The sequence below is a fragment of the Marmota marmota genome, unplaced genomic scaffold, assembly GCF_001458135.2.
Source record: "Marmota marmota marmota unplaced genomic scaffold, marMar, whole genome shotgun sequence".
In the NCBI taxonomy this organism is placed as follows: Eukaryota; Metazoa; Chordata; class Mammalia; order Rodentia; family Sciuridae; genus Marmota; species Marmota marmota.
The window spans coordinates 68338425-68361795 of NW_026000026.1; the positions used below are offsets into that span (position 1 = coordinate 68338425).

The 23371-nt window shown below is 37.9% G+C and overlaps 1 protein-coding gene and 1 long non-coding RNA gene across 3 annotated transcripts in view; one reads left to right on the forward strand and one right to left on the reverse strand.

Moving 5' to 3' along the window:
• The window catches only part of LOC125619086, an 11036-nt gene extending 3152 nt beyond the window's left edge, over nt 1–7884 (forward strand). Inside the window, exon 3 of the long non-coding RNA XR_007350580.1 lies at nt 7752–7884. This is a non-coding gene — a long non-coding RNA (uncharacterized LOC125619086). The remainder of the gene's footprint in view (nt 1–7751) is intronic.
• LOC107141038 (neuronal regeneration related protein) overlaps nt 884–23371 on the reverse strand; it is a 26431-nt gene continuing 3943 nt past the window's right edge. For both annotated transcript variants that reach the window (XM_048811580.1, XM_015484291.2), the window contains 2 exons: nt 5788–5865; nt 884–1117 (listed from right to left, as the gene is read on the reverse strand). In XM_048811580.1, the coding sequence (XP_048667537.1) occupies nt 992–1117; nt 5788–5865 (204 nt within the window). In that variant the 3' untranslated portion in view covers nt 884–991. The remainder of the gene's footprint in view (nt 1118–5787; nt 5866–23371) is intronic.

Below are 23371 nucleotides of genomic sequence, written 5' to 3' on the forward strand. Positions count from 1 at the left end.
CCCCCCATCCCATTCCCGCCCACCCCCATCCCTCACCCACCCCGCAAAAATTATCTGGTCAAAAAGAAAGAATCCAAAGAGACATCTCAAAATGCCTGTAAAGTTATTGCTTTTCTTTCTGTAAGTCAGGCAGGCGAGGCTACGGATTGGAAGAGATTTGGTAAGTAAATTACAGTTTTGTGATTGCTCCCACTACCATGACTGCATATCCATGAGTGCCAGCCATTGAGACAGTCTCTCACACTCTTGGTAGCATTCGCTCAACCTACAACACTGAGGAAGAAAGCCACACTGAAGACACAAGGAAAACAAGTCAATCCAGTCTAGAGAACAACATTCAGGGAAACAGAGTACCAACACCTTCTTAGAACATGGAAATAAAAAATAACTCCATCAGAGCTACCTCGCCAAGGAGCATGTTGAAAGTCCAAAATAGCACCATTCATCAGTGTCTCAGGTCCTGTGGCAGCATCTCGGTCACTTACCACAAGGAAACAATGAGTTTCAAACTACTTCTATACATCAAAAGAGTACATGGATAAAATATAGAGATATACAGACAATTGATGAACATAAACTACTAGGCTTGTTACATCTAAATGAAAAAAAAAATGGGGACTCTCAGCCTCTGCAAGAAGCAGTCGGAAGCTGTGTGAGTGAAAAGGCAGGAGTGGACCAGTTGTGTGAGAGCAGTGGGAGTTTGAGTTGTGGAAGACACTGTTGTAGCGAACCAGGCCTGAAGGCCCACCTGTAGGGGGATTGTAAACGTGGATTCACAGTGTGAAATTCTGAGCATTTTCACTTGAGTCAGAATGATTAAAAACTGGTTTGATGATACCTATTTGTCCACTGTAAATTCTCTAAAGCAAGGCTCAGAGTCCCATAGTTTCTTCGTATACTTGATGATTTACACAGAAAAAAATCCCATATATGATACCATGACCTCATCAATACCCATACACCATATGTAATACAAATGGAGGTGTTACGATTAAAAAGAGTGGAGGTAACTGATACTTGGGAAGCGGAGTTCATCGCTGCCCAGTGGAGTCAGGGAGGCAGCGGTGGTCTCATTGATCTTCTTGCGGTTCACTTCCTTTGGGACGGGAAGTCTTCCCTATAAAGCAGGTGGATGCAGACAGACACACACAGAGAGAAAAAAGACAAACAGTCATGCTTCTGAAACCATTTTTTTTTTCTAATTCTGCTTCTCCTACCTACTCAGGGCCTCACACATCGTAGGCAAGGGATCCACACTGAGCTACATCCCCAGCCTTCCTACCCACTTTTTATCCTTGAACTCCTGCTATTCTGCAAACGGTTTACATATTAAACACAGTTCACCCAAATGTAAATATTAGGTCTGTGGGGGCATGAAGCAATTAAACACTAACCGCCTTTGCTTCAGTACAATCAAGTGGTTCTCTAATGGTGGTGGCCAGCCATGTGTAAGGCAGCATTCCTGAGAGTCAGATTTCTGGGGATATTTGGTAGTGTCAGATACGACCCAACGTCAGGCTGGATGAGAGGTGCTCATAGGAGTGTTCATAGGTAATTTTTTTTTTTTAAAGTGCAGCAGGTGGTGTGGTGAGGAGTAATAATCAGCTTTCTAATATATAACAAAAATATTTTAAAACAACTGGCATAAATCTTTTCTATGTGTGGTTTATTCTATAAGCAGTTAGTACATTCCATGTGGGTCCTAATGGTCAGAACCAGAAGTGGGCACCAAGAATGGAAGCGTTTGGTAAGGAAATAATGTGAGGGGAACCTGAACTGTGGCTGTAGGAAAGAGGAGGATAGTGGGAAAACAAGGCCAGATGAGTGCATGATTCAGTTGGTCTGGGTTTACTGGGGCTCTTCTAAACCTGATGAGCAAAGTTTTGTGTTTCTGACTTACAATGATCCAACCTCAGTGTGACTGATGGTCATCCACCATAGAGCTTCTGCTGACACACTGAAGGGGCCAGCAGTAGAGAGCAGCCCTCCATCCCAACCAGGCAGCAAGAGAGCAGTACCCAAGCAATACAGAAGTCTTAACTAACCACACAGGGACTATATGCCCTGTTCAGTTATGAATATACTAAAGCTTGAAGATTGACAACAGACTCTCTTTTAGTTAAGCCATTAATTGCTGGAGTTTTCTTGGAAAAAAAAAATTTCCCTTGTGGTTTTAAAAGATCTGTTAAAGGATCTGGTTTTTCTCTCTTTTTGCTTTTTGCTCAGGTCACAGGTACTAACAGGACAGTTTTAATAAAAATGAATTTGATTAGATATAAGGACTTGGACTAAAGTGATATTCTTATTTGGTGATCTTTAAATTATCACATCTGAATTTATTTTTAAGAATTCAGAAGTTGAGAACTTCTTCTAAACAACACAAAACTGAATAAACATTTCCAGCAACCTCAGTTTGAACAAAATGCAGCAGATAATTGAACTTTAAGAAGTCTTATTTACTGAACAGGTTTTGCATATGAAACAACTGGTGTGCCTAAATTTTGCTTAAATACCTCAGACTTTGAAAGCATATAACATTTGTAGGATGTATATAAAATCCACATAATATATACTTTAATGCTTCAGGGCTTAAGTTGTGATTTCAGAGGTTGTTTGGGTATCTACCAATGGGAAAACCCAGAAAATTAAATTAAAATATATTTAATCACTCACACATTATTAAGGATTAAGAAAAAAAATTGCTATAATATTGGTCTGCTCCTTGTAGTTGTGAAAATAATTTCAATCCAAAAATTAAAAGAAAAAAAAAAGAAATCTGCTGGTGTTTTTAAAATAATGTCACGCCCACTACCTCCCCCTCAGTCAATCAGTTAGCATAGTCAGGACATGACAAACTTAGGTTTTGGATAAACAAAGAATTCAATAGCTGTTAGTTGTCAACAGTCCAGCAAGGAAGGGAAATCAAAAGTTCATAAAAATTATGTTACTGAACAACTGCATTCTGAACACAAGTTTCAGTCTTAGTACCCTTTTACCTCCATGAAAAATACACAAGAAAATGAAATGGAAAACCTGGTAATTTGGAAAGAGGTACTTCTTTAATAAATAAATAAATAAATAAACAGAGTATTTAACATTTTTACTTTTCCCCCCCTTCCTTTTGAGGTCCTAAAAATACACACGCATTTTTTCATTCATTATTCATGTTGTGAGTGCTTGAGCGCTCTATTAGATTCTAAGCCCACAGAGATCAAAACAGAAACAAAAACATTCCCTGCCCAACCTGCTCATAATTAACTTGCTCAATGGGAGACAGACACCCAAGTAATGGGGCACCAGCAAGCCCACTGTGGTAGGTTGTGCATGGAGGTGGCTGTTGAAGGACCAACCCTGAGGGCCCACAGACTAACATGGCTGCAAGGAGAGGAGGTCCTGATGGGGGGTGGGCACAGTTCTGTGCATTTTCCCTTTAGAACCCTGGACTTACTAGATTTTAGTCTGCCTCCCATTTATCCCCCACCCATTCTGTTTTAAAGAATAGTCTTTCTGTTACACTAAAGGAGTTTTAGGATTCAACAACTAGGGAAGGAGGCCTCTTGAAGAGGAAAGAACAGACACAGAGACATCTTGTTTTTCCAGATGTCAGGCCTTATAAGCATTCAGAAAAATAATAATCATCTCTTCCTCCATTATCCCACATAAAATGGTCCCTAAAGACTGAGGGATTAATATTTAAAAAAAAGGCTGAGAGTAGGGTGGGGAATGGGAGGTGTCCAGTGTCCCCCACAGACCTACTCTCCTGGATGTCACTACAGCTGATATATCTCTGGTAGGTGGCCCTCCCTTCTGATGATTACTAGAAGATTAGCCCCCAGTTACTCAATAATGTGCTTTGGACCAAGTAAATCAAGATTATTTTTCTTACAATTATGCAAAGATGTGCTTTGTCAAAACAAAACTGCCAGAGAAAGAAAAATAGTGTATGCTTAAAATATTACTCATTTATTTAGAGAGGAGGCAACTTAAAATGGCAGAGGTGTGGATCTTGCAATCCATTGTGCCCACCCCCTAAAGCATGCATGCTTCAGTGTGTGCAAGATCTGATCCCTGATGGCTTTCCAAAGAGTTAAGGGTGACACTGCTGACCTCACTGAGGAGCTTCACCTGCTCTTACCCATCTGGTTGATGTCACCAGTATCAAAGAGAAGAATTTCGGATGCCTAAGGAAGCAAGAGTTAAGGAAAAGGCTATGCTTGTATTTCTGTTTCACCCTAAACTGCCTCAAGGGAATTATGCCCTGATCTGGCTCAATAAAAATGTCTAGGGGAAAAGTATATATGTTTCAAAGGGCTGGAGTGTAGCTCAGTGGCAGAGCACCCTGGGTTTGGTTCCCAGACACACACACACACACACACACACACACACAGTCTAGTGTTGTGCTGCTGCTGTAGGTGGAGAGAGCTCTAGTATTTAGCTTTCTTCAACTCTAGAAGAGCAGGTCTGTGGGGGACACTGAACGAATCCTTTTCCTACCCCATTCCCAGCCTTTCTGAATAGTCAAATCCTTCAGTCTTAGGGACCATTATGTGTGGGATGATGAAGGAAGAGATGAGTATTTTTGTCTGACTGCTTATGGCCTGAATCCTGAAAGACCTTGAAGATCAGGCAGGGCCTAAGCTGTTTTGTTCCTCTACTTTTCAGCCAATGACTTCAACCTTGACCTTAAGAAATTCCCTGAAAGATTAAAAATGATTTAGGATTGTTTTCTTTCAGTGTGAACTTCCAGTTGACACAATCTCTTCAACTTCTGCAACTATTAAAACCTTTTAGAGTAAAGAAAAGTTTCTTAAACATTGAAATACCAGTGTTTTCTGGGGGAAGACTTTACCATTAGTCAATGACACATATAAAACTTTTGAATATAAATTTTATTTCCAACAGACTTTTTCTTTATTCATTGAAAAATCAGTGTCAGTGATAAAATGTACAATCCTCCTCCTCCCTGAGGTCAAGTTGATATTTATCTTAAAAGGCAAAGTCTAAAGGTATCTATAGTAAAAACTGATAAATTTTTGTTTGTCTCAAAATGGTGCTGAAATATAAATTTTTAAAAATTTTCTTAAAGCAGAGAATTGTCACACTAAGATGTCAAAGCAACAAAACCATATTAATATAAAATGTTTTTTTCAACTTACAAATTAGGAAAATGAATAAAACAGTTTTTATGTTCTTCCCACTTTGTTTCATAGGGAATCTTATCAGACATCAGGAATTATTAGCAGAAGAAAAGGTCATCATTTCACACTTTTAAGAAATCCTCGGGACTTCAGTTGTAGCTCAGTGGTAGAGTACTTGCCTAGCACATAGGAGGCAGTGGGTTCAATCTTCAGCACCACATAAATAATAAATTAATAAAATAAAGGTATTATATTCATCTACAACTAAAAAAAATCCCCCATTCCTAACCACCTCTTTTAGTTTTTAGGTTTATCATATTTGAGTTTGTCCAACAAGGAATCTGTAAAATGCACATGTGATAAATTGATTCCATGATTCTTACATAAAAATATAGTTTTTACTTGTTTGGCAAGAAAGGAAGATAAAATGAACTATAAGAGTCATAGGACTTTACATTATGTTTTCAAAAATATATATTCTTTCCAAGGTCATCACAGTATCATGCTAATGGACCATTACAGTAGCATATAATGGATATTAAAATGAAAAAGAAATAACATTTTTCCCCAAATACCACTAAATTGAAAGTAGTGTTCACATAAATGTGTCTGTCAGGTACCCGTCAAAAATGGTAGATCAGGATCTTACCTTAGGAAGCCTTCCCTCCATTTCCTTGCCTGGAAATGGTTCTTGACTGACCCAGACAAAGAGTTCTGGGTAGTAAACCTATAGAGACACAAAAATACACATGTTCAGATTAAAAGCACCTGAAATCACCTGGGATCAGTTTAATGAGCTCAATTCTCAATGGTCACTTATTTCCCCCATTTGCAACTTAAGAGTGCTGGAGAAACCCTTTAACTCTTTCCAGTTGTTAGTGTGCTTCTGAATGTACACTATACTCAGGAGTGTTAGCTAAATGTCTTCTAAGATCAAGTCCAATGGAGCAGAGATATCAATCAATGTTATCTTTAGCAAGCAAAGTAGTAGCTCAATGGCATGTCAGGTGCACCAAGTCACCAGGGAGTCCTAACTTGCAAAGCAACCTGTGTGTAAGTATCCTTGCAAAGGTCCATGTTTATGACATAAATGTGTCTTTCAGGTACCCATCAAACACTGTCAAGAGTTATTCTAATTATTTCTTATTAGGGTAAAGATTATGCACAAAGTAGTGGGCAGGAGCTTTCCTGATTGTCTCCAGGGCCATGTGGCCACTAACAACACATTTTTTCCAGCTGGATGAAACAGCCAAGCATCTGAGAGAGGGGTAGGGAGTTGGGCAGCATTGTCATGAATGATTCAGAGAATACTAGGGGATGGATTCTGGAGGGTAGGAGGAGGTGGAGAGAGGGAAGCAAACTGAGTAACTCTTCTTTAAATATACAAAGAGTTATTAGCATAAAGCTGCTGACCAGCTGTTCTCCATCTCCAGTAAAGACAGGAGTGGGGGAAAGGACTTAAAATTACAACTACAGATTTAGGTCAGCTATAAGAAAGAACTTGGCACAAGAATTGTTCAATTACTAAAAGAATTTAGAAGAAAACTGTGAAATCTTCTTTAAAAATTTTAGGAACAGAATCCAACAACCATCTGTCAGGGCTAATTCACATTTGATTACAGCCCTGCTGGAAAAGAGGGATGAAATTAGGTAACATTCCCTCCAGATCTGATTCTCTAAGTTTTATAAATAAGTCCCACATTTAATAAATAACAATTAAAAATCACACCTCATTAATAGATGAACAAGTGGATTTAGATGTCAGTTTGGGTTTTAAAAGCACTAATCATTGCGCTGAATGTAATATTTTGTAGGTCCCAGCGGATCGATTTGGTTCAGAGGAGGTCTGGGGTAGGAAATATGGATGGTTAACTGCATTCACTCTTTTGGATAATATAATAGCAACTATCTTCACTCTTCACCAGTAATGTTTAATGCACATCCCAGCTTACTGAGCAATTTTGCATACATTATATAATTATCCTGATGATAAGCCTGTGAGTTGGTCTTAATATCATTATACAGATGAGGAAACTGAAACCCAAAAAGGTCAACCAACTTACCCAAAGCAACACAGACCGTGTAGGGTAGGAATGTAACTCATACTAGGTTTCTAGATTCAAAGCCCTCTTCTTTCCACTATCATGCTGCCCTCACATTACCCAAGAATGCAAATCGCCTACCACCTCTACCTCAAAATTACACCAGTCCACGGTCACCACCCACATTGAGTGTTACATACTTGAGAGCTCATCCTGCAAGAACTGATGCTATTTTCTTACTTTGTACCAGGTCTACTGTCTGAGCCAAGTGGTTCCCTCAAACCTAATCTACCTTCCTCTTCCACAGATTTCCCCTCCTCTGCCCAGCTCCTTCTTGAAATATTACACCATCTGCCTTGTTTGGGACATGCAACCACTCCTGACATTCTCTTGAGCCCAGAATGGGTAATGACAACAAAATTACAATAAAAGATACGCACACATTTTTTCAAGGCATATACCAAAGTCATAACACATAGAATTCTAGTTTAACTTTAGGATACCCCAAATTTTGAGTTTAATTAATGTAAATGAGTATAAAATTATCATTTTCCAACACTACCCCTTTAAGAAACATGATTTAAAAATATTATAATATTAGTGTTTCCTTAGAAACCAAAAAATGTTGACAAAAGTTCATGTAAAAGTAAGTATATGGAAGCAATGAGATGTAAAGTCAAGTAAATGTTGTCATTTCTCTTTCTTGTGCTTCTCTGAGATACCAATTTAACAAAATTACCATGCTTTTGATTTAACTTCTAGTTTCAAAGCATCAGTAACTCAAGTCTAATTTTAGGTCAAAATAACTTGCCTTTCAGAAATTATTACACTTATTCTAATAATATATTTTCCAAAGGAATCTCCTTTTCTTAAGAAAAATGGCCAATGACTTTTACCATTGAACTTGGGAATATTTAGTACTTGATAGCAAAACCCACAACTAAAGAAAATTTCCTACTTGCTTCAGATGTATTCCTTCTTTTGCAATGTATTTATTTGGTCACAAATATACCAAAGACATTTCTAATGAGGCATTGTTTAGTATTTGAATCATAAAATAATCATTGTATACTACAGGAAAAAAAAATGTCATTTTGGCCTTGAGGTAAAGTCTTCTAATCTCTTTCAAAGTCAGGACCTTAAGCCAAAAATGGCAGACAGAGGAGTCTCAGATACATCCCTAAAACCTGCTTGGCTGGTCTCTAAGAATGTACAGATCCCTAGATAGAGTATCTGAAGGGTCTATTTAAATTTCTTTTTCTCATTTTCTCTCTGTCCTTTAAATGCAGCTGCTTTGGGGAAAAGGCGGTAGGCAATGGAAATAAATACTACCTATTATTTATTATTATTCTTTCTTAAACCTGTGGTATTTTGAGATCCTAAAATGAAGAAGTTAAGGAAAAAATATCTATTGACAATCACTCTCCTTGCTCTCAAATGACTCAGACCTGACCTTTGGGATTGCACGAGAGCTTCAACTGTCATTTCACTCTCAGTGCTGGACACAGAGAATAGGAGGTCACCAGCAACAAGCACTCGTGTTCCATTTAAGTGTCTTGATTGGAGTGCACTGTGTTTTCTCTGCCTCATCTTCCCATGTGAATATTATCTAGTCTACTACTCAGGCTCTACCACTGGCAGTGAGGAACACCGTGCCACTTTTCAACTCCAAATTTCTTACCAATCTCCATGCACTCATTCACCAAGAGCTCATGAAATAGCTGTAATGTGCCGGACACTGTGGTAACTTCTGGGGATTAGAAGAGAAATAGAGTTCCTGCTCTCCAGAAGCTCAATTCTGGGAGTGGGGCAAGGAGGGGTGACCAACCCATGCAAAGATAATCTTAAAAGTGTGTGTTATGTATCCCCTCAAATTCATATGCTGAAGTCCTAACTACCAGTACCTCAGAATCTGAATGTTTTTGGAGAGAGGAGCTTTACAGAGATAAATTAAAAAGATGTTCTCAGTGTGTGCTGAGATCCAAAGTGACTGCTATCCTTCCAAGAAGAGAATGAGGTATAGACACAGGGAGGGAACACCATGTAAGATGGCTATCCACAACCTTTCTTACTCATTCAGAAGACTCAGAGCTGACAATGGCCCTGTGACCAAGGATTTTGAATGCTGACAATTTGAAGGTCAGAAAACAGAGATAAATTCCCTGTCCTTCTGTCCTTGCTGGATTGGAAAGTTGCTTACTCTTCTTGGTGTCAGTCAATTGATGCTCCAAGGATGACCTTGGGGCTTATACTGTGTCCCATTCACTCACTGTTCTGGAGTCAAGTTGGTGTTTTTCATGAAGACCAACTAAACTAACTTTTTCTTTTTTAATATTTCAATGACTTCTCTCTTGTTGCAAGTGGTTTGCATCTCAGAAATCAAAGGTTCTGGGTAAAACACATGAAAATACCTTAGATTTTTGTTTTGTTTTGTTTTGTTTTATTAAACCAAAGTTTGCCTTAATCTTCACAAGTATACAATCTTTTAAAACTATCTTCCAGGTATAAAATAAACTGTTTGCTCTTGCACAAGTAAAATCCTCAAAACTCTCTAGAACACTATTCTTTTACAAGTTAGATAGGGAATGAAGCCATACCCTCAATAACTAAGAAAATATGAAGATTTATGTAAATATAGAGGAATAGGAAATTTTTATTTCCACTTGGAGACTATGTAAAGGTTTTTCTTGAATTCTGGGAAAATATGTTTATACTTTTCACTGGATCTATTAGTTAATACTTATTTTTCTACAATGGTACTTTTATCTCACCAATGATTAGTTTTAAAAATAACAGAACAATGTGAAGAACCCATTGAATTAAATTCACTAGTCATGATAAATATGTTGCTTTCATGTGCATGTCATACATTTAAACCTACTATATATTTAAATATGGCTTGTGTGAAAATGCACTATTTCTTACTGATTCTTTTAAATGTGTTTGCAGGTTGAGACTCCATCATAGCATACAAGTTGTATATAAAATGCTCTTTCTCTTGAGGCTTATTTTACTCTCTGGACAGTGCAAAATGAAATTACTTCATTTTTGAAGCCTATAAGGCAACTATTTTGTTAGCAATCGTTATTTGATATGAACTATAGCTGACAACTAGCACTCCAAATTAGAAAGATAAAATGTAGGGGAAACCAGAGACCTCTCTTCCAGGTTCTAAAAAAACATGTGTAAGTATATTACTGCTTAAATTCTTTATGCTCTTTGTTTCAAAACTTGCTGTGTATTTTCTAACAGCACTGTTCACATACAGAATTGATCTAAAAGTGCTTTGATGTTTCCTACCGATTCTGTTATACCATTTGTAAAATTCAAATTATATCTATTATCTCTTTCTAAATTTAAAATTCACTCCTATTTATTTACCATCTTTACCAATCTTTCTTTTCACTGTCCTGTGTTAATGACCCTCAAAGGCAGGGTGATATCTTTCTTCAGATAAAAAATATACCATATACATATATGCTGCTTACTTAATTGGTTAACACACCTTCAAAGAAATCTGACATAAAGATATGATGCATAATTTTGTTGCTCAAGATCATCATCATAATATTATTTTTTGTCCTTGATGGGGTCCTGTGAATGTAAAGAATGTGCACACATGGCCCCTTTAGACTTAACAAGGATAGGTGTATCCCCTGCAATTAAGAAAGCAGCTAAGGGCAGCAGGTGTCCAACCTGCATAATTAATTCTCTGTGTAATAAAGGAGTGTATTTCATAATCTCTCAGCCAATTAAACACTGTGTACCCACATATGTACATGTTCTGTTCTGCATAACTGGCCAAGAGGTTGTGAAACCTGTCATTTAAAGAATATATGTACCTATACATGTACTTCATTTCTGCAAACACCCTTTGAAGTAACACTATTAAGAATCTTCTTGAAAAGCCACTTAGCTCCCAAGTATTGCTGGTCATGTGAGGGCAGAACGTAAACCGAAACCATAAATGAACTGCAAGGATCATTTTTTTCTGAACAACATTACATCAAAGGTCAGATGGTGCCAAAAGATGATGCACTGTGCTGTCTCTCTGGAGACCTAATCTTAGAGATCCACCTAGCCTAGCAAATGTTCTTCAAGAGAAGCACACAGTGGGGGAAACCATTGCTACTGGAAGACAAAAGGTAAGTACACAGAACACGGGGCCATTCAGATGATGTGTGTAATCTCTGCACACCCTAGAAAGCAGAATAAAAGCATTAGTGCCTAAATTGGCAAACATTCTTGCTTGGACACTAAATGAAATATGCACTGACCTCATTTAAACAAACACAGACACAGGAGTTGGCTGTGGTAACAATGGGTAATTACAGAGTCACGAATGAACACCTGACTCTTGTGCTCAATAACCAGAAATGTGCTCCTGCTAGAAAGAAAGGAGGGCCTTTGTGACTGTGTTGCATTACCTTGCTGACACTTTCAGGGTTTCCTGAGAGAGTGGCCTGGTCTAACAAGTCCTTCACATGTAGCAATAGTGTAGGGCGGGGGGAGGAGGGTACTATATTTCATAAGGAAGACAATAAGAGCTCCCAAGTTGATTAAACCCATTGGCATTAGCTTCGCTTTGGGTGCATATCCCCAGGATGAACCCAGGGAATGTTCACATTTTATTCACACTGGGCAGTAGATTATGTTACTGTTCAACTTCACATGTCAGGCAGGCCAAAGATTAATTCTTTGCTTTGTGAGTTGTGGTGTCTGAAACAAGCTGCGTAGACTTTAATCGTGGAATCCTCTAAATTCACTCTGCTCATTGTGAAGCCACCTTGAGAGGACGCTGAGGAATATGTGGGAACTGACAGCTGTGGAATTTTATTTCTAGAGTTCAACGAGGCAGAGAAAGGAAATGAAAATCTCCTCACTGGCAACAAAATGAAAGTGTTTACATGTGAAATTAATCCTCAGCACAAAGAGCTTCCACAGTCACTCTGTTCCACGATAGAATATTCTGTTTGTTTGGCTGCTGAGTCTTTTAAAATTTGATTTCTAAGAATAACAGCAAAGACTTGCAAGGGGAGCAACAAATCAAGTCAGGGGCAAGCCACAAAAGGTTGACAACAGTACCCGACTTTTCTTCTTCACCGCTATTTAAAACCGTTCCTTATGTGAGTTTTCTGGGCTTTGATGGTGTGTGATTCAAGGCCAGGGGCGGCAGCCGCTGGCTTATTTAAGCAGGGTGAACTCTGAGGTCAACTGCAAATATTTAGGTTGCGCAAACTCCTCCTCTCATCTCAGCTTCGCTCCTGTCCAATAGGAACATGCTCAGCACAAAGCAATCCACCTAAAGACTCCAAAAATCCAAAAAAGGGAGTCTCCAGTCGAGGAATTCTCAGATTTCTGCCAAGGCACCCTCCCCTGGACTGGAGGTCAGCCTGGTACAGAAATCAGAGCCAAACTGTGGACTGAACTCAAGGAAGTAAGTTCAACATTTCAAATCTTGATTTTTAATGGGCTATTTTTCTCTTCAGTAATGAAGACAAAACAAAGTTCAAATAGCTGATAACAGCCCAAAGTAAACCAGGAGAAATAGTACAAGAATAAAGCTTGGAAACAAATCTCCTAAGTAATATCTAAGAAGACTTTCCAAACAAAGAGGAAAAAAATAAAGGAGCTTTATAAAACTGGTTTGAGATTATGTAGTTTGAATGAACAATAAGAAAGTAGAGGCCATAATAGAAGGTATTTGCTCTTTTCAGCAAAAAAAAAAAAAATAAAAAAAATAAAAAACAAAAGAAAGGAAAAATAGTCTTTATCAACTTGCAGCAAAAAGGCCTCTCAGGCACTTAATAAATGCATAGCATAAGCTTTTCCTTACCCCATGACCCCAACAAATATGTTAATAAAATCTTTTACCTCTCAAGTAAATATTTACTTAACACATCTCTGTTCTAAGTCTGGACCACCTATTCCGTTATATAAATTGGTTTTCAGTTGCAACCAAGAAATAAGAAACATTACATCTTGTGCTGTTTCCCCTAATTTTAAGGTACATTAAGAAGAAAAAAAGAGGAAGGATGCTTAAATATTAATTTTATTTTACGCCCCAGCACACTAAACCACAATTGTGAATTTTAGAACAGTATTCTCTACCACAAATGAGAGTAATGCTCTTGCTATGCTTTCCAATACTGGACATCTGGATAGCAGGACTTTTTCCAACACATTCCAAGGTTAATAGGAAACATCCAGACTTGCCTTTATTAGCTAGTTTGAATAATTTTACATATGCTACCCCAGGTTTCACCTTCAGATAACTATTATAAGCCTGATTTCTAGTCACCAAGAATGCTTTCTTTCTTCCTGTCCAAAAATTACTGTTAACCATTAAAATCTTGTGGAAAAATTTTCACCAGCATGGATTACTTTAAAAATCCCATTTCTTTTGTTAAAGCCTTCAGTCAAAAGTTAGTGGGATCATCCTTACTTATCTATACATAGGATTTGGAATTTTCCATGGTCTGGATGGGATAACACAGTCAGTTGCTTTTGAAGAGTCTAAAGAAGTTCCAAAGCATTTTTTTTTTTGACATGTGCAAAACTGAGCTTTCCAGAAAAGCCTGCATTTTCTCCACAAATGCTCATTCCAAGAGAAACTACTCACTCTTTCCATTAATGTACTCTCTTGTCCTGGCAGTTACAAAGTCCTCAACATTCAGCTAAAGTCATTTCACAGTTCAATGCTTGTCATGCACTGTCCTGGTCATTTAAAGACTGATATCTCTTCAGCAGCAAATAGCATCATAACAGACCACTAACTTTGGAGGGAAAGTGATTTCTATTGCAGGAGGATATATCTTTTCTTATAAGAAGTTTGACCTTTAAAAAAAAAAAAGGAAAAATATATCCAGATCTCTATCAGCATGCTACAAATGTTCAGGTCATAAAGAAGCGACTAAAAGGCTTCCTGTAACCTGTTCTTTGGAAAAACTAGCAAAAAAACTAATACTACAAGAGAAATTGGATAAGGTGAGAATGAATGTGTTACTGCCCTGTACACCACCTGAGTTTTCAACCCCACTGACGGAGCCAAGTTGGATTGTGCAAAGGCTTCTCTCAGATGAGGGCTCCTTCACGCATAGGAAGCACAAAAGAACAAAGGGAGGAGCCCCTAACCCAGAGAGACAGGGTGTTTCAGGGCTAGGAGTCAGTGAAGAAGTACATGCTTCAGGAGTCGTGAAAGTAACTGCAAAAAGAACACCAAATTAAGAGGGGGAAGTGCCCTGGAAAAGGAATCATCTGTATTCTTATTACCATGAAAAAGATGGCACTGGAAACTAGAGACCTTCATCCAAATGCTGTCTTCAACAAGACTTCAACCTCATACTTACTTTTTTCCCCCTCAGTCTTTCTTCCATTGTAAACCAAACATCAAAATTATACTTCCCCCAAAGAAGAGAACTATGTGCAATACATGTGGGTTGTTGGAACCCACACAAGCATAATATGTATATTTGGGGACCAGAAGTTCTCTGTAAAAAAGCATCATAGAATCCATTATAAAGATGGGGGAGGGGTTGGCTTCCCCTGCCAGGGGTACTGGGATGAACCACTAAGCACATATTGTACCACTGAGCTATACACGCCCAGCCTATAATGTTTGGTTTTTAAAATTTTAGTCATGCTTTCCTGGTGCACTAATTTAATCCTCACAGTTTTATTGCAAGGATGAAATGAACCAATATATGTAAAGTGCTGGTGATAGGATCAGACACCAAAGTGGATCTTTGCTCATCCTCCTCACCATTCCACAGATGAGAATACCATGGGAAAGAGAGAGTGCGAGCACTGGCCCAAGGTCACAAAACCAAGAAACAGAGAAGACAGAAGACAAACTCAGCCCCTCTTCTCAAAGATTGTCTGTCAGAAGTGATCTATACTATGGTTTCCCCAGAGCCACTTGGAGTGTCACCAGGAGGCCCCTGGAAAGCTGAGGCCTATTATCCATCCCCCCAAGTAGGTGCTAAGCGTCTCCTTTTAGGGCTCTTGTGATAAAATGTAGAGAGATTTCTGATACCTACTGTCAAGTGTAATTTTCTCCAAATTATCTGTTGTTCTCTTGCCTGTTTCCAATAGCCACCCTTCAAATATGACTAAACCTTAAAAAAAAAAAAAAGTCACATTTAAGGACACAGAGAATATGCTCGCCAGTGTTCAAGAGCTGCATTGCTTCTGAGGAAAGACTAGTCTGAGAGCAGCAACCTTGGTGTGGCTACATTAAGACTTTGGATCTAATTAAACCCAAGCAATAATGGTAATCACAGTTTTGTCTATTTTCAGTATTCCCTGGAAGGAAATGTTCAGCAAATACAAATATCTAGCAATCACTGCAGCTAATTATACAAGGCATTTGCTGAGAAACCAAATTGTTTTAATATGACCCCCAAATGAACTCTCAAACAGCTCCTCCTCAGATGAGCTACCAATAGATGATCTAACTCCATGTATCTATCTGTCATCAAATACATTTGGAATCATGTTCACTATAACTTTGCTTTTTCAAAATTCTAATCAATTTAAAAACAAATAGCTTAGTGAAGAGAATTAAAATCTCATTTTTATGAATGATGTGCAGAGACACAAACCATACACTGCATAAAAATATAAAGTGATCCTAATTGGAAAAGGAAGAAAATAAACACTTATTAGAGCAGAGATGCAGTGAATAACTACTAAGAATGGTAAATTCATAAAGAAAAATAAATTTAACCTGATTCCATTTGGAAACTTTAAATGAATATATTAGAAATCCAGACAGTTCTAGAGACAGACTAATGGAATGATGTAGATGGAGTAAGAAGCCAATTATTAGTAACTCACATCACAAAGATATCAAATAGCAAGCAATGAAGCACACCATATTTGATCCTCAGATTATATACAGAGTGGTCTATTCAGCCTCAAAGATGTGGTATCCCTTCAGCTTTGTCTAAACAGCAAAAGAACAGCTCAGTAAAAACTCACATTAATTATCAGATGAATTGTTTCTATGAGGCCAAGGAACAAATTTAATTGACTCTCTGACTGAATTGATTGTGAGTATCGATAGCCAAGACTCAGATAACAAAATAAAGTTTAAAAAGCAGTCCTTACAGAAAAAAAAAAAAAGGCGGGAGGGGTTACTTAATGAAGATTAAGATTAAATGAAAAGACATGGAGACTTGGCTCCCAGACCACAACAACAAAATCAGAAGAATTCAAGATTCTATTATCAAGAAGAAAAAAAAAATATGCAAGCCAGGGCACTTTAAAATGTACAACTAGACCCAAGTCTCCACAGAGCAGTAAGAAGCGGAGAGTCAGTTCTAGTTCGTAGCATCCAGGCTTTGGAAAAGACAAATCCAAGTAATTAAGAACTAAAATCATGAAGATGAGAAGAGCTCATAGAATAGAAGAGCATGACTTCTGATTTTGTATTACCTGAAGTGGTTATGTATATAATCTCAATTACCCCAAGAAATATTCACTAAGTGCTTACTTTCTTTGAGGTATTAGATATTTGGTAGAGAATTTGTAACCCTATAGAATGAGCATCTTATCAAAGAATGTGTCCCATCACTTTGGGCTGGAATTGTCAGAGGAGCAAAGAAAACTTTTAATCTCCTCAAAAAAGTTTTTTTTTTTTTTCAAAACAAAACCACCATGGTGGCTCATGCCTGTAATCCCAGTAACTAAGGAGGCTGAGACAGGAGGATCACAAGTTTGAGGCCAGTCTCAGTGACTCAGTGAGGCCCTAAGCAACTTAGCGAAACCCTGTCTCAACTACTCACACACACACATATGCACATTTAAATAAATAAATAAATACAACCCAAGCCACCAAATCCTAGGAAGGTCTATTCAGAAGACAGGTGGGCTAGTTAATACAATTCATCTTTTCAAATCCTAATGTTCTTAACCATAAAATTGAATTGCCCTGATAGTGCAAGCTTTCAAACCATGGGTGAATCCCTTGCACTGTATTCCTCCTTTCCGTGAGTTGTAACTGAGTTCCTACAAAGTAGCAGACACTGGGCTAAGTGCCTGAAAATGTGCTGCCAAACCTGCACAGCACACTGACAGATACTGAGATTCAGCAACCACCTGGCAGATGTACATAAGGACAGACTTTTGAGATCATGGTCCCACTAAGCCTTTGGGATCTTTTTCACTAGGATGACTTAGTGAAGGGCATGAAGCAATACCTTACAGAGGAAGCACTTCATACCAAATCCCTACTAGGGTCAAATTTATCTTAGTCAATAAGTTTTATCCATCTCAGTACTGACCATAGCTTTTCCTTGACAGTTCAGAATGTGGGCTGTCAAAGAAGCAACGTTTTCTCTTCTGTTCTACTCTTCCCTCAGAATAGGCTCCTTATATACACACCAACTTTTAGCCAATAAAAGTGTCCTCAAAATGCCTGGACCTGTTTTAAACAAAACAACTTTTGTAAATTTCTCTCTGTTCAGTCACTGGACTGTAGTACTTTTCCTTGCTGGATTTGTATCAAACTCAGTCCAGCCACGAAGGCTGTTACCTGCCCCAGTAATCAAAGGACAGTGGTGTGTGATGGTGATCTGAGTGCAGGGGGTGATCAGCCAGAACCAGGCAGTCACACCAACACTTCTGTGCACATTATGAATCCCCCTCTTGTTCTAATTACCTACTGGTGAGATTTTGGCTCAATATTTTATTTATTGGCAACAGAATGTTCAGCTCTTCTTCCTTCCTTTCTAATCAATGGCTCTGGGTTCCCCATTTCAGCCTTAAAAGAGGCAAACAGACCTTTCTTTCTTTGGCTACCCTCTCTTTTTATGGATCTTTTCCTTCTTCTCAAGTTCAAGTTATTTTAATGTCATACTCTATGAAGGTAAGGATGAACACTGAACCAAAGAGTCTAAGATCAAGGGTTTTTAGATACGTCCAGCTAGGTAATCTTAACACTTTAAGGAAGGTGGGGAAGCTTAGATTAGAAAACATTCAAAAGCATTATCAAGGCAATAATTCTATTTAAAAAGATTTCATTATCTTGTGAAACCAGAGCAGACTTTGCTCTACTGTCAAGATTGCCTCAATGAGACCCTGAGAGATAAACTGCCGCCTGCTGAAAAAATACCACTAATAACCTAGTGTGTGATGGCACTCCACAGCCAACATTTTGGATGAAATGTGGGACTCTACCTTAAGCTGACACTCTTCTTTCAGAAGCCCATACAAACCTAGCTTTCTGAACTTTCTCACAACCAAGAAGGGGACATGAAATTCAGGAGCCATGTTTGTAGGAAGCTTTGATTTCACATAACTCTCCCCCTTACCTTCCGAACACTGACACTTCTAAAATACTCAGTGAGAGGGGCTTTGAGCAGTGAATTTATACTCAGTATGTGGTTATTCATTTCCTGGGCTATTATAACAAAGGTCAGGCTGTTGGTGGTTTTGAATCCCAAACTAGGCCACATGGTTCTGGCCAGAAACAACGAATTGTCTGGTACTCATGGCCACTGGCTCATTCACTTCTTCCAGAGACATTTAGGCATTCATTGATCACTGGGGATATGCCAGACCCTGGTTAGGTATGGAAGCAGAGATCCACACTGGTTCACAGATGTGGGATCCATTCCAAAGTCCCATTAGAATACGTCAATGAAGGTTTGAGTTTCCTTCCACTTGGTAGGAAAAGAATGCCAAATTCTTTCACTACATGAGTAACAGCCTGTAGGCCTCAAGTTGTAAATTGTTTCATTATGATGATGCTCATCTCTGGCTTGTATATTGAGTGCAACTCACTATGTCCCGTTAGAAAGGAAGACACAGAGGGTCAGGCGGCTGAGCACCCATGGTTAGCACATGCCTGCACCCAGTCTGCCTCACTGAAAGGAGCATGGTGCCTCCTCTGGGTGACCAGCACAGCAGCAATACCCCCTGTGGCAAAGCAGACAATGCTGAACCTGCAGGGATTCCTAGTGAAAGTGCTATTGCCTCCTCCTGGGAAGTTCCCAGTTCTTTCTAGTTAGAGACTTTCTTTTTCCCACCACCTCAATGGGAGTGAGAGGTAGCAATAAAGTAAGCTCTATCTTTAATCAGAAAATATATGTGAGTGAGGATCTATGTTCTTTTCTGTTACACACAATCAAAAAGCAAAGAACCTGAAAGAATTTGATAGACTGTGAGAACACTGGGTAACTTCTGAGATGACTGCTCAGTGGCTTCCTACTCCTTAGCACATCAAATCTTGACATCTAGGTCTAATTTGTGAGGTCCATCCTTGACAGCACAGAGACCCTGAACAGAGAGGAAGCATTTTTTGCAAGCATCACTTTCTAATGTATTCCTTTTATCTGGAATACTCTCTCATCTAAATCTACTCAAATATTCTTAATTCTGCATTCACTCAATGTTTTGTTATGGACTAGTGTTAAGTCCATAATGAAGGAATAAAAAGCTTCATAAGACACGGTACTTGCTCTCAAGGAGCAAACAGTTCACTTCTAGGTTTGAAATTTTGTGTCAATGCCAATCAACTGTGAATGGTTTCCTGGAACACTATATTGAGGGTTCTGACATTATATTCAGGGTGAATAATAATAATGGGTGTCAAGGCTGATTAGCAATACCTGCCACGGAGTAGGAGTGAGTGGTAGCAGGCATGCTATATTCTTGCCTTCTCTGACTCTAGCTTCATTTGTACCTTCTTAACAAAAGTTTTCCACTGCTATCTCCAGTCGCCTGTCCTCAATCATTCTTCTGCATTCTTACCAACTCTACCCGAGATTATATTGTCTTGCCTTGTTAAGTTTCTCATGCATGTTTGTCTTCCTTCCACAACTAAAATATAAATCTGCTGAGGGCAGAGGCCAAGTGTGTACCTTCTGCAATGCAAAGAAAAACACAATGTTCAAACAACACTTGTTGCTCAACTGACATGAGAATCAAGGTATATATAATCCTACTTCTAACTCTTCTCATTTGATTCAATATTTTCAGGTATATTGCCTTTGTGTTTTGAGGATCACAGAATCAGATTATACTAGAAATATGTGAGAGCATTAAAGTTCCAATATGAGGAGCAAATCTCCTCCTGGATTCAGAAGGGGATTTTTATGGCTGCTGTGAGTTCTGAGCACCACAGCTGGATCAAACCCAGACAGGCAGCACTCACCATATTACCCACAGTGTGGCTCTGAAAGCTGGTAAAGGTGAGCAATCACAAGCCTTTTTTTTTTTGGGGGGGGGGGGGCAAGTGCCATACTTTACAGCTTAACCACAAAGGTTTTTAGCCTTTTAATAAATAATGGGAAATAATTTGCTGTGTAAACTAAAATTACATTTGTTTCCATTTCCTGGCTCTTTAGAAGGAGAGGTTAAGGCTGCAAATTACTTCTAGTTTACAAAAATTAATCATTATTAACTCACTAAAACCTAATAAAAATTCCAACAATAGATACTAGCATGCATACACCAAATATTTATTGTTTCTATCACGTATTTAATACTTTCCTAAAACTGTGTATGAAGTTCACAAATTCTCTGGCAGGGGTGGGAAGGCTATAATTCAGTTGGGTCAAAGAAATGCATATGACCCATCTAACAAATAATGCCAGCTAGATTAATACCATGTCATTACTTCTAATAATGGAATTGATATTTCAGGATCATTGCTATTTTTTCAATCACTGAGATGAAGTATTCTTTCTTGAGGCTTCTCTGGGTGAAAAATACTTCTAGAAATATCTATTTCAGATAAATTTAGATCTGATAAACGATATTTTTAGCAATCATAATTTCTACAGATATGGGTTCAGATTAATGATTAATCTGTTTTCCAGTTCAAAGCAGAGGAGTTTAAAGTTGGAATCTTGCAATATATCTTGATCAGCAAAGATGACACAGTCCAAGTATTTTTGATTCATTTTCCCCTGGTATATTCGAATTGGATTTGCTGGTAAGATTTCCTATCACTAGTCTGTTCTTGTATAGCACAGGAATTATGTAGATAATTCAAGCAAATCCCTCCCACTCCTACATCACTCCAGCAACATTCTGAATTACCAAGATGAATCAGACAAAATCATGGCCTTTTTTTAAGCATAATTATTCAGATAATTATTTTGATCCTCCATTTCACTTAAGCTCTGAGGATATGGCCTTAAAAGACTTTCCACCCAGGAACAGCACCAAGGAAAAACTTGGACCAAGGAAGCAATGCATATCCTACCAAGCTCCCCAGTCATTCTGATTCATCTGAATGCACTTTGTGTCTTCATATGACCAGCTAGAGGGACATTCAAACATGCAAAATTCATATCAGGGGGTTACTCATTTATTTTAACAAAATATTTATATTACAGAAGCATATTTTCCTATTTTTGAAATCTTAGAATTTAGGGCTGGGGTTGTGGCTCAGTGGTAGAGCACTTGCCTAGCATGTGTGAGGCACAGAAAATTGAGAAATTATACCCCATCTGATTCAAATGTATGATATGTCAAGATCATTGTACTGTCACGTGTAACTAATTAAAACAAATAAAAAAACTAAATAAACAAAGTAAAGGTATTGTATCCATCTACAGCTAAAAATATTTTATTAAAAAAAGAAATCTTAGGATTTAAAATATAGTGGATTTGTCAGCATATTTCATATGATTTATAGCTAAGGTTTTAGAACTGTATCAGGTTAAAATGGAGTTTGAATAGCTATTTATTCTAAGATTTCTGCTCAAATATCTTCTTCTATCTGAATTATCTACATAGCTCAAGAGGAAGCTGGACTGAAATTAAACCCAGATAGATTTTCTCTACTGTCCTAATTCCCCAAACAATTCCTAATTCTCCCCCTCACAGTGCATTGGAAGGTTTGGTGAAACAGAATAAAGCACAATATAAAATTACCTTCATGAAACTATCTTCAGCATCTCTACAATCAAGAGTCACCAGCGCAACTTGTCAATTTACATTCCAAACCCAATGGCACAGGCTACAAACAGGACCTCAGCCCTCTCCAATCTTCATGTGTATTTTTTAAACAGGGAAACCTTATGTTAATGGAGAGATTATTGAAAAGAGTTTTCTTGTAAGCCCATGAATGCCAAATCACAGACTAAGAAGAAAGCAGAGCTCTATGAATGGTACAATGGAGTCAACTCATCTTTTTAAAAAGCTCAGCATCAGCCATAAAAAGAACTTAAATTTTTCTAATTCCTAGGTCTCTGTTGAAACATAATGAGCCCTTACTTATTCCATGGTGAGTCCACAGTACACACATACTGGGAGGCAAGTTTACTGTGTAGAGGGTAATCATGTTGAAAGTCAAGACTTAACCTTGGATTAAATAATTTAGCTTTTCAAATTACTCAATAGGATCATCAGCTCATTCTGAAGTGTATTCTTCTTATTGACATATCTGTGTCTAGTTCCTTTAATATAAAATACCTAAGTAAAAATATAGTCCTACAAATTAAAATATAGCAAAAAAGTAAAATATAAATGAAAAAAATGCTGAAGATCTCTGCTGATTCACAATAATTGCAAAACTCTGCAGACTCTACCAGTTGCAGAAATTAAGGGCAGGAGTATGTTCCCTAGAAACTGAAAATGTTGAAGTAGTTACTGAAAAGAATATAAGGATCAACTTAGATACAGAAAACTTTATACTCAAAATTAACACTTTACTCAAGGTTGCCCAACCCCACGTATTATTACCATACACACTATAATCTATGTGAATGGCGCCCCCTGCAGTTGTACTTAAAGGGGCCCAAACACTAAAGACAATACAAATGGTGCCTCAGAGGTAAACAAAGTGGTGTCTTTTTTGATAATGCAAAAGGCACTGTAGGATTCCTACATGTTACCAAATTTCTGTTGTGAAACATTACCATTTTAGGGTATGAAAAAATTGGATACTGAATCACTGTTTAGAATTCTGGAACTTACTGGTAAGTCTCTTACACTGGATTGAGTTGATTATTAATTTGTATTTGAAATAAACCCTTTACCAAACAGCCTAAATACACTAAAATTAGGAACTCTTTAGTGTTTTATATTATATTAATGGAAATACAAGTTTAACAAAAAAGCCATGTACATATATATATCACACATACACACACGTGTATGTATATATGTGTGTGTGTGTGTGTGTGTATATGTATGTATGTGTGTGTATATATACTGTCTCTTATACACATCTAG